General features: G+C 35.5%; 1 protein-coding gene across 1 annotated transcript; it reads left to right on the forward strand.

Moving 5' to 3' along the window:
• The first annotated feature begins 4266 nt into the window (after window positions 1-4266).
• SYT4 (synaptotagmin 4) lies at window positions 4267-11967 on the forward strand. The gene is made up of 4 exons (XM_021686325.1): window positions 4267-4603; window positions 7576-8390; window positions 10082-10202; window positions 11535-11967. Exons 1-4 carry the CDS (start codon window positions 4570-4572, stop codon window positions 11840-11842), a joined length of 1278 nt encoding a protein of 425 aa, XP_021542000.1. The 5' UTR covers window positions 4267-4569; the 3' UTR covers window positions 11843-11967.
• Window positions 11968-17219: the final 5252 nt, after the last annotated feature.

Raw genomic sequence — 17219 nt, forward strand, 5'->3', positions numbered from 1 at the left:
AGTTTTTATATTAATTCCAGTTAGTTAACATACAGTGTTATATTAGTTCCAGGTAGACAATATAGTGATTCAACAATTCCATAGAGCACCTGGTGCTCACTCATGACAACAGGTGCACTCCTTAATCCCCATCGCCTATTTAACACATCCCCGCACCCACTTCCCCTCTGGCAATCATCAGTTTGTTTTCTATAGTTAAGAGTCTGTTTCTTGGTTTCTCTCTCTTTCTCTCTTTTTTCCCTTTGCTCATTTGTTTTGTTTCCTAAATTCCACATACGAGTGAAATCATAGATATTTGTCTTTCTCTGGCTGATTTATTTTGTTTACCATTATACTCTCTAGCTCCATCCATGTCATCGCAAATGGCAAGATTTCATTCTCTTCCATGGCTGAATAATATTGCATTGTATGTATATACCACTTCTTCTTTATCCATTCATCAATCCTGGGCTGCTTCCATATCTTGGCTATTTAAATAATGCTGTTATAAACATAAGGGTGCATGTATCCCTTTGAATTAGTGTTTTTGTATTCTTTGGGTAAATACCTAATAGTGTGATTGTTGGATCATGGGGTAGTTCTATTTTTAACTTTTTGAGTAATCTCCATATTATTTTCCACAGTGGCTGCACCAGTTTGCATTTTCACCAACAGTGCAAAAGGATTCCTTTTTCCCCATATCCTTACCAACACCTGCTGTTTCTTGTGTTTTTGATTTTAGACATTCTGAGAGATGTGAGGTGATATGGCTTTGTAGTTTTGATTTGCATTTCCCTGATGGTAAATGATGATGAGCAACTTTTCATATGTCTGTTGGTCATCTGTATATCTTCTCTGCAGAAATGACTGTTCATGTATTCTGCCCATTTTTAATTTGATTATTTGGTTTTGGGGTGTTGCATTTTATAAGTTTTTATATATTTTGGATACTAACTCTTTGTCAGATATGTCATTTGCAAATATCTCCAATATCTCCTCCTATACTGTAGGTTGCCTTAGTTTTGTGGATTGTTTCTTTCACTGTGCAGAAACTTTTTATTTTGATGTACTCCCAATACTTGATTTTTGCTTTTGTTTCCCTTGCCTCAGAAAACAAGTTGCTATGGCTAATGTCAGAGAAGTTAATGCCCTGTGCTCTCTTCTAGGATTTTTATGGTTTCAGGTCTCACATTTAGGTCTTTAAACCATTCTGGGTTTGTTTTTGCATATGGTGTAAGAAAATGGTACTGCTGACCAATCTTGATAGGAAATACCAGACAAAAAAAATATAAATGTTATTATCATCTATTTTTCCCAGTTCTAGAGGAAAAGCTGTCCACTCCTCCTTTAGGCAGTAAGCTCCATTAAGACAAGGATCATTTTTATCATCTTGACCAATATAATTCCCCTACTTACAAAAAACCTAAGAGTTAGTACATGTTTAATAATTGTGTGTTGAAAGAAAGAAGGAAGATGATAAGCTTTTTTGTGGTTTGGGCTAATGAATTTTTCACTCGTGAGCCATCAAATCCTAATTTAGGTTGTCACAGAGTTAATACTGAATATGTTGAAGAAAAACAAATGTAGAAATGGTTCATAGTGGAAGGATTTTTGTTATACCAATTGGGAAAGCATTTGTCTTGCAGGATTTGGAGTTGGGTGTGCTTGTAATATAAATCTTTTCCTTTAACATCAGAGCCAGCGTTCTTAATAGAATGATTGGAACATTAAAACAATTATCCATTATCCATTATCAGATACTTCATTCTACTCCACCCACATACCAGTAAAATGCCTTTGTATTACTAATCTGGGTATTACTAAAGATTACTGAAGATCACCGCAACATTCTCAAAACCTTTTGAAATTTTCTTTTGCCTGGCAGAAGATCGTAAACACATCCAACAATACTATTTTTAAGTAAGAGACCAGAGAAAATATAGACTAAACTATATTAATTAATAAACTATATAAGCTTTATCAAACTATATATTAAGTTAAAAAAATTTTTAATGGATGGAAAAATGATATAATGAATCACCAGTAGTCTTAAATTCAAATGGATTTCTTAAAACCAAACAGAACTCAAGTGTTCTGTTCATTGTTTCTCAAAGTATGTATAGATGTTTATAATCGGAATCCAAAATAAACTAGGGTAAATACTGAACCATTTCAACAGTTAAAGAATCATTCTGAAGTAAACACTGCCACTTGTACAGAATGGTCTGTTTCCCAGGGCGGGAACTTGTTTGAGGCTGTGTGTTTTGGGTGGCAAAAAGGTGGTTACCTAGCAACAACCCCTCCTCCCAAGTCTCTGCCGCTAGAATGGTATTGTTCACGTCAGCGAATTGATTACTTGTTTGCTGACTCGAAAGAGAACAATGTAATAATGTGGTAGGGTATAAATCTCAAACATAAGAAACTTACAGGTTTTTCCTCTGTGTTGGATCATCTTCCCACTCCTCATCTGGTGCTGGTAGAAGCTTGTCTAAAGAGATTGGATAATAAATAATACGCTATTCATCAAATGAAAATGAGGGAAACCTCTGACATTTTAATTAATAACATTTATTTCAGTTTGCTTTTAAAGCAAGCAATGAAACAGTTACTATATTCACAATAGCATTAGCTCTGGGCAAGAGGTAATTTTATCACAATGTGTCCTTAGAAATGAGACAGCCCAGGGTGGGATGGGGTTCTGTAGAAACAGAGTTTAAACATTCTGGACAGGTTTTAGATGACAGCATTTTGCCACCTGAAGGTAAAATTAATGAGATACTAATTTATATAAAACATACAAATAAGGTACTTATATTTACAACAAATGAGTTTGACCATATGTTAGCAATAACTTAGCCAGGAAACACACATTCTGGTAAACCTCATACCATATATTTTGTTTACCTGTGGTATATGCATAACAAATAAATGCCACTTTCATCTAATGAATGTCTATTCCTAGGGACAATCTCACTAGGTTCATGCATAACTGAGGAAGCAAGTAATCTGAATGAAGTGAAAAGATAAGGACACAAAACACAGGTTCTGCCAATGGAAAAAATTAAATACAGTAAATTAGTTTGTGTGTTTTCATAGCATGACAATATAAGGTTTTTAAAAATCTGTTAGAAAAATGTTAAAATGCCAAGTATGTGGGAGCAAGTAGAAAGGGAAAGAAAAAGACTTTGGTTTATAAAATTTTCCATGATGCAAAAGACTGAAGCTAATTTTTCCCCAGACACAGTCGCTCAGAGCGACTGCCTGCCAATGTGCAGGAACCTGTCACTTGTACAGTGGCTTTCTGAGAGCCACTCAGTGCCCCCCTCTCCCCCATCCCAACACAACTGAATGTCATTTGCTCACTGAGCTCCAGAGCAAAGGAATTCTTTGCGGAGCAATAATTGACAGTTGGAGTTACAATCTGAGTTCTCTCCTTTGGAAAATTGCTAAACATTTGTTTTAAAAGAAACACTCTTCAGATTAAAATTAATCAGAATCTGACACCATATATTCTCCAGTTCCTCAACCCCAGAAATATCATCACTTCAGAAAAAAAAATATTTTCCTGTGAAAATAACCAATAACTATCAATTTCATTCATTTTCAATTTTGGTCTGATTCTTGTAACTATTTTGCACAATCCTATTAGAAGTCAGGGCTTTTAAACAGAAATGTCATTCCAGGAGCAGTCTCATTATATGCAAAAGTCATAACTGAGAGTGAGTCTGAATACAGAAGGGATTATTCCCATCTGTTCCTAAGTACTTTAACTGGTCAAATGTCAGATATTAAAGGGAAGAGAGCTGATAGACAGATGGAGCAACAGCATCAGCAAAATGTTTAGACTATTTATTAGAAAATAAGTGATTATAGTGGGAAAACTGTTGTCTTATTTCAAATGGATCAATGTGCAGTGCATTCTTTTCTAACATAGGTATAACATATCCAAGAAAAATTTAGAGAACGAGAAACATATTCCTGCATGTTACAATGTTCATTTGATGCAGAAATTTCTCTCTTCTCACTCTTACCCTAAATCATCTCTGTAAATTGCATTATTCTGATAACTCACAGACAGGCTTTTACTGATCTTGATGATCAGAAGATTTTATATTAGAAACTGACAGGAATGAGTTTGGGGGCTCATCTCTCTGCGCCTCTGAGCCCCCACAGACTAGCAAAGCTAATCTCCAGTAGTCCAACAGTTAAAATAATTGATGAGTATGTGTTGAATCCTCAGGAGAGAAGGGAGGAAGAAAGAAGGAGAGGAGAGGCTTGGAGGGCGGAGGGGAGGAGGGCAGGTCCTGATTTCAACCCTGTAGCGTCAGGATTGCGTCAATTCGGGCTTCAGCCACGTCTAGAGTCTCAGAGACGAGCTTCTCAGAAGAGCCAAAACAGGAACAGGGGTGGCAAATCACTGTGCGAAGGCGAGTGGACCTCCCTCTTTGCCTCCTCCCGTTCCAGGCGCAGGTCCCCTGAGCTCTGCGCTGTTGTTTTCAGCACTCGGGAAAGCCGGCGCTTCAGATCCAGGCAAGTGAATCAAGCCGGGAGTTTTCCGTTCAGCACCTCGGACAGAACACGCAGCAAAAAATGGCTCCGATCACTACCAGCCGGGAAGAATTTGGTAAGCAAGTTACTCAACTTATAACTGCGGTTGTTTTTTGAATACTCCAGGGTGGGCTGTGATGTTGTGGTTGTTGTTCTTGTTGTTTTTCCAGAGGTTGTTGAATATGGATTTCCTAGGTAGTTAATCTGAAAAGAAAATGAGAACTGTAAAGGGGCAATCGTGGCTTATCTCTGTTGTTTCTCCCTTGTTATCTTTCTCCTTAAAATTGCCTTCTGCTAGGGAGATTTTACATCCAAGAAGTTCCTAAACGTTCAGGTAGCTCTGTAAATTGCAGCACGCGCTAAGTAAGGGAAAAGGAGTCTGCTGTTTGTTGTTGGTTTCATTAATTCTGTAGGTGATTTTTATTTGTAGGTAAATCTGCTTTTAACTTACCAGGAGAAACCAATGTTCCTGTGATTACATAAGGGTTTGATCTTGGTATAAAACAACTTGTATGTTGGGGGTTTGGGATGTATATTTTATTATAGAGTGTACCATAAGGTTGTTTTTCTCTGCTATGTTTTTCTTGTATCCTTGAAATATGTTGCTAGTGGAAGACACAGAATCCTATGATGCTAGGGTTAAAGCGATATTTGAAATGAACTGGCTTGGTCCATTGCATTTCGCAGGTGAGGTAACCAAAGCCCAGAGATATGAGGGAAGTGTTGCAGGTCAAACAGTTAACTAAAAGATACTGGAAAGTAGAATTAGGAATCCTGTTTTCCAGTTCAATTTCCCTTTTCCTATGCCAAATTTTTGGCACTATTGCTCTCCTTCTCTCAGTAAATAAAATCAGATGTACTTCAAATTAAAAAGTAGTATTTTTAGGTCCCATTATATTCCAAAGACAAGAGATGGAGTTTTACTTACTTTACAAGTATTCAAAAAAAAAAAATCGGAATTTTATGGAAGTTTGTGAATAAGAAATGATATCTATGAGTACATGATAATTGTTATTAAACTGAGTGAAATGACTGAGGTCTTTACTCTCAAAAGCTTAAGACCTTATCAGTAGAGAATACACAGGGAGTACGTGCGTCTTTCCATAATATATTGAATATTTTGCCTTGTGACATAAGTATTGGATAGAGACAATCTGTGACATTATATTCAGAAACGAGTTTCCTTTACAGCCTTCCATGTGGGTGATTGAGTTTTATATTGTTGTGATGTTTATTCCCGATTTCTTATTTGAAAATAAGAAATTTTCTAATACTGAGGCATTTTCAGAGATGGTGGTAGGGAAAAATATGTCCTAGCTTGGGTCATCCGTCTACTTAGGGAAAAAAAAAAGGATCATTTTCTATTGCTTTTATTGTTCTCCTAGCACTGGCTAAGAATTGCCTTAGTTCATGATTTTGGTTTTGCTTCCTGGCCTTGGATTATTAGAGAGTCCAGGAGTGGATTCTTTCCCCCCCCCACAAAGACTTGAATAGGAGGAAAAACTGAAAAGCTGATACTAAGTTTAGCTGATTATCTTTAGCTCTCGCCTCATTCTTTCTCTGTAGCATTTGCTGCTTTTCCTACTTGGGGAATTCAAAGGTTTATTTTTCATCTTTACATGATTAGTTTCTTGATCTAATTGAACTATGGAATTTTTTATTGTTACTTTTTAATCTTCTTATATATGTCTGCTCTTATTTGTCATTACTGATTCTTATATTCTTTGAGTTCAGTTTTGAAATTATGAAGTAGATAGGCAGAAGATTTGGGGGGTGGGGAAGGGGAGTAACAAAAGATTGTTCTTTCAGGGGTTATTCAAACAATCCTTAACCCTTTCCTGACTGGGACTTCTAACTTTACTATTCACTATTTGGGATAAAAATAGATAAGAATGAAACTAAATGCAGATAATATTACATTAGTTATATTCATTATGATTATATTAAACATTGACTCAACTGATGCACTGTGTCCAGATAGAGCAATACTGCTTTTACTTACACAGTGTTACTAATCATTTGTTGGAGGACTATGCTTACATATGGGACATGATAAGCTTCATGCATAATCGATGTTACCTAATGTCAGTAATTTAATGTGCCCTCATTCAAGGAAAGAATGCCAAGTTCAATTTTATTACCATTTGCCATGTGGAAAAATGCTAGAAAAAATCAGTTATGGATAAAATTGAACTCTAAATTATCTATACTCACTTTTCTCAATACATATTAAGGAATGATGATTCATTTGTAGCCATTGTTTTATTTTTATCCCACTTAGGTATAATTAATTTGTACTTTGGATAATTCAGTGTTTGAGACATTTTGGGTCTGTATACAAGGAGTTCGCAGCGGTATAAGTTATATAATATCAATACCCTGTTGTTCATCTTTTTTTGTTCTTCTTTTCCCTAATATATGTAACATTTCTCTTACCAGTGCTCCATAATTGGAATGGAAATTATTGATGAGTTTGTGATAATAGCAGATAATGTTCCTTCATTTCTTAAAATTCCTGGAACCACTAGCCCCTAGATGTTTCCTGCTTGAATCCAGGATAAATAATGAACTACTAAGAATACAAAATTTCTCACTATTTGAAGAATGTGCATTTAGAGTTTCATAGTCAGTAAAAATTGATGCTTCTGGAAAGCCTCAAAATGTCAAGAAGGCATAATGAAATTAGTACTGACCTATCATGCTATAGTTGACTCATGTTATCTGAGAAAACAAAGGTAGGTCAGGGTCATTTAGCATCCCTCATCCCTGACCTAAGCCCAGTTTCATCTTTTTATTTTATTTATGAAAAAACTACTGAAATGAAGAAGTTTCTATCATAATGTATTTTTTTTTCTGTATGTCACACAGTGTATGTGTTTATTCCTGAAGGTGATATGCAATATATATATAACTCATACCCAGAACAGTCAAAAAGTAATCCAGTCTGTGCAACCTACAGCAATTGCCAGCTCCAGCATGCTTTTCAAATAGGCTCGTATCTCCAACTCCACTCCTTTAATATATATTATTGGTCATTTGATTTTTCAGATGAAATCCCCACAGTGGTGGGGATCTTCAGTGCATTTGGCCTGGTCTTCACAGTCTCTCTGTTTGCATGGATCTGCTGTCAGAGAAAATCATCCAAGTCTAACAAGACCCCTCCATATAAGTTTGTGCACGTCCTAAAAGGAGTTGATATTTATCCTGAAAATCTAAGTAGCAAGAAGAAGTTTGGAGCAGATGACAAAAATGAAGTAAAGAATAAACCAGCTGTGCCAAAGAATTCATTACATCTTGACCTTGAGAAGAGAGATCTCAATGGCAATTTTCCCAAAACAAACCTCAAAGCTAGTAGCCCTTCTGATCTGGAGAATGTGACCCCAAAGCTCTTTTCAGAAGGGGAGAAAGAGGCTCTTTCCCCTGATAGCTTAAAGTCCAACACTTCCCTTACTTCAGAAGAGAAGCAGGAGAAGCTGGGAACCCTCTTCTTCTCCTTAGAGTACAACTTTGAGAAGAAAGCATTTGTGGTGAATATCAAGGAAGCCCGTGGCTTGCCAGCCATGGATGAGCAGTCGATGACCTCTGACCCATACATCAAAATGACAATCCTCCCAGAGAAGAAGCATAAAGTGAAAACCAGAGTTCTGAGAAAGACCTTGGACCCAGCTTTTGATGAGACTTTTACATTCTATGGGATCCTCTACACCCAGATCCAAGAGTTGGCCTTGCACTTCACAATTTTGAGTTTTGACAGGTTTTCAAGAGATGATATCATTGGAGAAGTCCTTATTCCTCTTGCAGGAATTGAATTATCTGATGGAAAAATGTTAATGAACAGAGAGATTATCAAGAGAAATGTTAGGGTAATTCATTTTTAGTGCTTAAAGTATTTATAAACAATCTTTTATGTAGCTTTTTCTTATCTAGGGGATTTTCATTAAACTGATAAGTTTTATACATATCTTTACTATGTTTAATTATTATTAATCATAATCAAATGGGGAGCAAGGGACTAGAGTAGATGAAAGAAAATTTAATCTACAACTGAAATGCTTGAAGTATTTTAATTATATAAAATAAATAGGCATCCTTTATGGATATTTAAATAACACTTATATAAATATTTCTGTTAATTTCTATCATAAGTATTTTGACTAGGACTGCCACTTAACCTAAAATTCAGGCAAATATTTCTTATTCATAAACAAGTCAACAAAGATGTCTCAAGGTCAGCATAATTGAATTTAAAATTGGTATTTAAAATTAAATCAATTTATCCCGAGGATTTGGAAGTTGTATTGACTTGTCATGGAATTGCTTTTCAAGGAGGAGACATCACATCATATTGAATTATAAATGTTCATCACTATGTTGTATGACAAGAAGTGAGTTACTCTGCCTTTGTAGTTATACTGCTTTGGTAGTTCTGAGACTACTGGACAATGATAAGATATCAAATTTAATCCTATTTCCCTTTTAAATATAGAACTCAATTGATTTAAACTGTAGTACTTCAGAGTAATTTGTTTCTCTAAGGCATGATTTTATAGAATACCATAAAGCTCACCTTTGTTTCTTTGTTGAAATTAATGAAAAGTCAAGGTTCAGAAAATTCAATAGCTTGTTTGAGACACCAAGCTGTTTAGCGGCACAGTAGGAATAAAGATCTATTCCCTACTCTTATTCTTCTTGGGCTGCTTATTCATATAATGACCCCATGTCAGTTTTTGTATGTAGATTGAAGTTTTAGGAGCTCTGGCCAGCCATCATTCTTAGTTATAATCTAGCCCTGAGTTTACATTTTATTAGTATCAGGTAAAACTTGTAATTTGAGTTATTGGTCTTCTTACCTAATGTCTTTAAGGTACAAATAAAATCTAAGTAGCATACAAAGAAGGATCTTGTGATACTTTCCAAAAACAAAGTATTAAAAATTGGGTCAATTCCTTCTAATACTTAATTCATTTCTTGGATTTGAATGAGGACTTCGAGTCGGGACTGGGGACAGAGAATTTTAACTCCATCAGCCCTCTGGGGCAGGGGATGGTAGCAGTCAGAATAAATTTCTGTTGGTCTGAATTCGAATTCCAATAATATCAGTACTTTTTAAAAAATTGAAATCAAGTCAAACTTAACGAGTCATTTTGCCCTACACAGATCCATTCAAATAATTAGACAATTTTTATTACTATTAATAACTTCAAAAAGTAGTTATTTAATTAAAAATCAAAAGTAAAGAACACCACCACCTCTGTATAGGCTGTACTCTACCCTTTTAAAGATTTCAGTAATGGGTGTGGCTCACTCATTACATATTTTAACATCCTGTAGTACCTAAAATCATCACAAGATGGCAGCCAGTCGTTTTTAGAAGGTGATAGTACTGTACAAAAGATTGTAGTTACTCTTGAATTCCTTAGCATATTAAAATAAAAATAAGTAGGAAAATTACATTTAAATAACAGTGTTATATTGCTTTAAAATGTTTCTATAAGTACACATTTCAAAAGAAAAAAATAATAAAAATACTTACACCACATCTCTCTTTGTTTAGAAGTCTTCAGGACGGGGTGAGTTACTGATCTCTCTGTGCTATCAGTCCACTACAAATACTCTCACTGTGGTTGTTTTAAAAGCTCGACACCTGCCTAAAACTGATGTGTCTGGACTTTCAGGTAAGAATGCTTCTGAAAGATTCAGTCTCAGGTATAAGTGAGTAATACATTGGGCAAAATAGTTAGCAACCAACGTGATTTTAATTTACCTTTTACTCACAAGCACAAGTGATGTGATTGTTTTTCTGTTTCTCATTTAATGAAATAACAATGTGAGCCAATGCCGTTAGCAAGAAAAAGAAAACTACATACTGCTAAGATCTAAGCCATTGCTAATACATGGTAGATGTCTGACTGTGTGGGTTTGAAGCAGAAAGCAGTGATAAATGCAGAGGTGAGAGGTCATTGCCAAAAATATAGCAATGGTTTGGGAGAAGAGTTCTTAATTTTAGTATTTTTGTGAGCCTGCCTACATTTACACTTCTATTGTTTTTTATTATTTTTCCTTTAACTCCTTATGTATCTGCTTTAAGCACTAGCTTTTAGTTTTGTGACTAATTAAAAAAAATTCCTTGTTGTATCACACAGTGAAAAGAACACATGACCTATGGGTTAAAATGATCTGAGTTCAAATTCTAACCCTTCCATTTTAGCATATAATCTTGGCTATGTTTCATAATCTCTATACAAACTAGATGTACTAATACCTTGAGGGGGATTGTGAAGACTAGAAAGATATACTTCATCAAATAACATCTAGTTCTATTATTATTACTACTATTGTTCATAATGGTAATTGAACACATGACATGATCTTAAAGGTTTAGATTAGGAAGCTAAAATGAACTCACATGCTTCAACCAGAAAGAGGCGAAAATAATATAATTAAATGTGTGATAAGGTATTATGATCCTACAGTCTACACATTAAGGATGACACAGGGAAGATCAATACTGGAAAACAGGAAGCAAACCCAGCTGGTGATTAAAGCACAAACTTTAAAGCACAAAAGGACGTTGCCATTGTGAATTCTAAATGCCTGTACAACAGAAAAGCAGAGAGGTAGAAAGACTCACCCAAAGTCATCCAACTCAGTCAGGTTAGGTCTTGTCCAATATTTTTTTCTTCCGTCTTATTTTCTGGACTGAGTTATATGTAATCAGAATGAGCCATTAGAATTTTTTTTTATATTATCTCTTCTTCTTGCCATTCTACTTCATGTCCCATCCTGTGGTTTAGAACTGTTTTCTCTTCACATTGCACATTCTTACATATTTTCAGTTTGTTGATAATAGAGAGGCCAAGCTTGATCCATATTTTCCCTTTGTTCTGACTCATTTTCATTGCAATCTCACTTTATTGGCAGGCAGTGATCTCTAAGGGCACCATTATGTTGAGACCAGCTCTCCAGCCAGGTTCTGCCCGTATAACATCTGTCGTTTACCATTGCAGATCCCTATGTGAAAGTGAACCTGTACCATGCCAAAAAGAGGATCTCGAAAAAGAAGACTCATGTGAAGAAATGCACCCCCAATGCAGTGTTCAATGAACTGTTTGTCTTTGATATTCCTTGTGAGGGTCTTGAAGAGATAAGTGTTGAATTTCTGGTTTTGGATTCTGAAAGGGGGTCCAGAAATGAGGTGATAGGGCGGTTGGTCCTGGGAGCGGTGGCGGAAGGAACCGGTGGAGAGCACTGGAAAGAGATCTGTGACTGTCCCAGGAGACAAATTGCCAAGTGGCATATGCTCTGTGATGGGTAACATCCTAGCCATGATGAGTTGGAACTTAATGATTCTTACTAGGCAAGGAGCAATTTTCTTTCTCTTTTTTTCCTGATACGTGACTGCAAGCTTGTGACAACAAGCTGCCCTTTTTTGTTGTTGTTAGAAATGGATTGAATTAGCAGACCAGAAGGTAGCTGTAAATGTGTATCATGATATTTTCCCCCAATATTCGAGAAGTTGGATAAATTTTCATGAGGTATTCAGTCTCTTCTGCAGGTTACCAGAGTAGCCAAGCATTTTATGAATCCTGCAGTGCAATCCCAAGCTATGGATGTGGTTTAGAAGGTGATGATCTCCTGGGAACATGTCACTGGAAAACAATGTGATTTTTCTGGATTTACACTTACATTTGAAAAGCATGCTTTCTCTTATGAAAATTCATCCATTTTTCTTCAGACGGGGAAATCAATTTTTCTTTAAATCCAAAGATATTAAAGAAACGTTCTCCAGTTTGTTTTTATTCATTATGTCATGTGCATATATTGTTGTCTTGCTTATAAAAGTATATGGTCATTTCTCTTTAGTTTTAACTATTTGATACAATTTTATTATACAAGGAGTAACTTGGTTTTGTTTCAAAAGGACTGTGAACAAGCTGAGAAATCATTTTATTAAAGGGCTGAGTTGAGAACACTGTGGCTGAAATATTATTTTTCTCCCTCCTAAGATTATATGTGAGTCAAATTGTTGGAAAATATGATCTCACATAAGAACCATGGCCTTGAATTATTCACTGCCCTTCACAAACATCAGTGTGGTCTAAGAAAGCCCTGTTTACCTTTGTGAAATTGTGGGATTAGTTAGTGGGTAAAGAAATAAACTTCAGCTAGAAATCCAGTTAGAAATGCAGCTTTCTGAAAGGAAATATGTATAGTACACAAGTGTGCATTCAAGGCCATCCCTCGTCCAGAGAAAGGGCATGACTAAGTCTTCACATAGCTTGTCCTCCCCCAGAAAGGACTAAGCTACTATTTGGAAAGAAACAGACAGGACTGAAGTTTTAACCACTGCCAGATAGAAAGCATCACTTAAACCAACAAACTAAGGAATGCCTGAAAAATAACTATACAGCAAAGCCTAATATAATTTACACGTTTTCACACAAAATCTATTTAGGCTGTCAAATTAGCACAACAAAGTATGTTTCACTATCTTTCCTAGGCTAATTTGTCTTGAGCTGTTGTCTGTGGAGCAGTTTATAGACTGCTGTCTCGCATGGTTTGCCAGTACCAGGGCTCTGAAATTCAGTGAAAACCTGCTTGAGCAAAGCAGTGCCCTGGGATTTCTTGATAGGATGAACTTGAGGTCACGTCACCATATTTGAGTTTTTAGAGCGTATGAGTGAAACTGGATACAGTCGAGTTATTAAATATGCAAGTTAGAAATAAAGTCTACTGAAAAATTTACATTTTGAGTCAGGTTTTGTGTCAGTACCTTAGCCGTTTTCGAGAACGTGTTTGATATCACAGTGTTTGTAAATTCTATGACAAATGCATTTTCAAAACAACATACATGCTCTTTATGACTATGCCTAATGTAAAGAAAATGTTTTACATTCTATATGTACAAAGATTGAAGTCAGCCTCTTTTTTGTGCTTTAAGATGACTTTGGGATTAAAAAAGAATATTCCCTAATCATTGTCTTTATCCACCAGAATGTCACCTCATGGCATTTCTATGAAAGCAACACAAAGTGAGTCGTAGTTAGTGTGTGGTTGGGGAAGTTAGAGGGCCCTTTTATTGTATGTATATTTGGTATCATGGGCCATGGAATAGAATATATTTTGGAGCTCTGAAAAGTTGTGAGGAGTAGATTCAAAGTATCCTTCACAGCAGCCGGAAGGCAACGGTGGTACCAAGTAAAGTATGGTTGTTGGAGGGTGATTTCTTTTTTAAGTGGAACAGCAAGACCAACAACGAATACTTTTAAAATTACAATGAATAATTTGTAAATAGTTTTTAGTTTTTAAATTTTAAAGTGTTTTTGAGTGTGAAAAGTTGAGTAAAACTCTTTGTAATTGCTTTTAAGAAAAGAAAGAAGGAAAACTAGAATCGAAAACAGGCAGGGACATCTGTGATCCCATCATCTTCTGAAAATTATACTGTTTTATAACGTATTACAATATCAATGTGAATATCTTGAATTCTGTTACAAATCCTGCACTGTATGAAACGTGTAAATTAACTGTTCGTCTGATTAGCCAATCCAGCCACCCTCATGGGGAGGTGTCTATGTTTGAAGAACCGTGTAACCCAGTAACTGACTTGTTCTGATGTCGTAACTCAATAGAAGTGATTTGGAAGGAAGCATGGTGTAAGAGATGGTGTCTGTTCTTTCGTGCCAGCTCTGTATGATGTTTGTAAGACCATGTTTGTAAGACATGAATAAATTGCTGCTTTTGCCCAACCCATTTCAACTCAAACTTTTTGCCAATAGACTCTGTACTAAGAATTCTCTTCTTTCTTTCTAAGCTTTAAGTTTCCTGAATGGATCAGCACCAAGGTCTTCCATATATCTTCTTTTATTTTGTTTAATCCCCATAACAATCATCTGGGACAATTATTATTATCCCTATGATACAGAAGCAAAAACTGAGACTTGAGGAGCTTAGGCAATTGACTCAAATTCTTGGCTGACCACGTTCTTCCCTCCATACCATACCACTCTCCTGAAGAAGTCCTCATCAACTGTATCTGCTAGACCCTTAAAGGGGATAGTGCCCAAATTCTTTGACTTTCCCGTTCTTCTTTTTTTAAAAGATTTTATTTATTTATTTGACAGACAGAGAGAGAGAGAGAGAACATGAGCGGGGGGGGAGGGGCAGAGGGCAAGGGACACACAGACTCACTCCTGAGCGGGGCTTGATCCCAGGACCCTGAGATCATGACCTGAGCTGAAGTCAGATTCTTAACCGACTGAGCCACCCACATACTCCAAGACTTTTCCTTTCTACAGTATACTCACTTTTCCATACTTTATTTACTTTTTCACTATTTTCTAGCACCATTCTTAATCTATTTTTTTCTCTTTGGTCATCTTATTTCTCATTTTAGTCTCTTTCATTACCTGTTTTCTATTACTACCTTTTATTTTCTTTTTCATTTTTCCCATGTCCTTGCACCAGATAGATCTGGTTAGAAAAATGGTGTGGAAATGGAAGTCTTATATCTTCTTAGAAAGGGGGAGAAAAAACTCTCAGGACATCTGCAGTGTCCCCATCAAACATGAGCTAAGGTGAATGGGAACTATGGGGCCCACAACTGGCAGATCAGCCACTGTTTATAACCTCAATCTATATGGAGATGTTCCATGTTAACACACTTGGAAAACAGCCCTCTAAATGGCATGCAGCTAGAATCTGTTGCCATTATATTTTTGCTGCAAATCATATTAACTGTAAGGAAGGTGCACAGGTATGTCAAAAGAGTTGGCCATTATATTTAAGTGTTCAAATATATTTTAGTTGCCAAAAGCAACCAGAGACACTGAGGAGATTTTCCAAGGGCATTAGTCATCAGGGAAATGCTAAGTAAGACCACAGTGAGATACATCTGCACATCGATGACAGTGGTTGAAATTTAGAGTTTGAACATGTCAAGTGTTGGTGAATATTTAGAAGAACAAGGTGTCTCCCACACTGCTGGTGGGGATGTAAAATGCAGACAGAGAGAAAGAGAGACAACTGGTTTGGGGAACAAGCGGTCAGTTTTTAACAAGTTAAACATATACCTACCATATGACCCAGTCATTCCATTTCTAGGTATTTACAAAGAGAAATTAAAGCATATGTTTACATAAACACTTGTACATGAATTTCCATAGCAGCTTTATATGTCATAGCCAAAATCTGTACTCAACCTAAATGTTCATCAACAGGTGAATGTGTAAATGAATTGTGGTCTGTCTACACAGTGGAATACTACTGAACAATGAAGTTAAATGAACTATTGAAAGATGCAACAACATATATGAGTCTTAACAATAATTATGCTGAGTTAAGGAAGCCAGATAATCTCCCCTACCCCCCAATGTAGAATATATAATGTAGATTTCATTTATAGAAAATATTTGAAAATGCAAACTAATCTGTATTGATAAAAAAGCAGATCAATGTTTACTTGGAACTGAAGGGGGTGTACGGAGAGGTGTGACTGAGAGAGATTAAAAAGGAAGAGGAGGAAACTTTTGGGACGATGGATATGTTCATTTTCGTGATTGTGATTATGGTTTCATGGTTATATACATGTATCCAAATTTATCAAATCCTACACTTTAAATATGTGCAGTTTATTATATATAAATTATACCTAAATAAAACTGTTAAGAAAAAAAAGCATAAGATAGAAGCCACTTATAACAATTTTTTAACAAAAAGGGTTAATACTAACATTACTACCAGCAATATGATTTCTGAATTTTAGTAATATTTAACACACTTTGGGGGCAATTCATTTTTCTTAACATGTATCTCCCTAGGAATATATAGTTAGGTGACTGCTTTGTAAGGTCTTTTGGGATGGTTCCTATGTAAGTATGCCACCGACTCATTCATTAAAGCAGATTGTTTGTTTGCTTTTATTTCTGCTTTTAAGAAATTGATTTCTAAGTTCAATTTTGTTTTATAGTTCTATGAAATATTTACATATTTTTATTTATTTATTTTTCTTATGTTCATTTAGCCAGCATATAGTTCATCATAAGTTTGTGATGTAGTGTTCAACAATTCATTAGTTGCATATAACACCCAGTGCTCATCAAAACACGTGCCCTCCGTATTTAATATTTAGTTTTCTAAAGATCCATTTACAAAACAAAGTACATTAACAGAAGCCCATCTTCTATTTCCACAGTCAACCATTTCTCCTTTCCCATACATAATGACTTTTAAAGGTTATAATTTAATCCTTCTAATTTTTAATATAAACAAATGTGTACATTTATTCATATTTCTCTGTTAGTTGAACAAAAGTATGCTATACAATATATCATGGAGATCATTCCCTGGCTGCATATAGAGCAGTTCCTTATTCCTCTTTATGGCTGTATAGTAATCTTCACAGCACCAATTTTAAATGGCTATTTAGGAACATGTATTTATTCTCCCATTATAACATAAGGCCTTCATGTATTTTATTGATCTTTACACATCTAAAGTAGCTAGAATTGCATATAGAAGTTCAATGAATATTTAATTAAGGGTAAGCCACTATAAGTGCCAGATTTTAATCAAATCTAATTGATTATTATATGGGAAAAATTGTAAAAACCACTATTGTTAAGGAATAATAGTAGGAAAAAAAGCCACTACAAGAGATAAAAGGATTTTTTGTCCTTCTGATGTAATTTATTATA

This window comes from Neomonachus schauinslandi, chromosome 14 (genome assembly GCF_002201575.2).
Source record: "Neomonachus schauinslandi chromosome 14, ASM220157v2, whole genome shotgun sequence".
In the NCBI taxonomy this organism is placed as follows: Eukaryota; Metazoa; Chordata; class Mammalia; order Carnivora; family Phocidae; genus Neomonachus; species Neomonachus schauinslandi.

Coding starts and splice junctions, on each gene's coding strand:
- SYT4 (XM_021686325.1), top strand. CDS start 4,570: ATGGCTCCGATCACTACCAGCCGGGAAGAATTTG. Junction 4,604..7,575: donor TACCAGCCGGGAAGAATTTG/GTAAGCAAGTTA, acceptor TTGATTTTTCAG/ATGAAATCCCCACAGTGGTG. Junction 8,391..10,081: donor TTATCAAGAGAAATGTTAGG/GTAATTCATTTT, acceptor CTCTTTGTTTAG/AAGTCTTCAGGACGGGGTGA.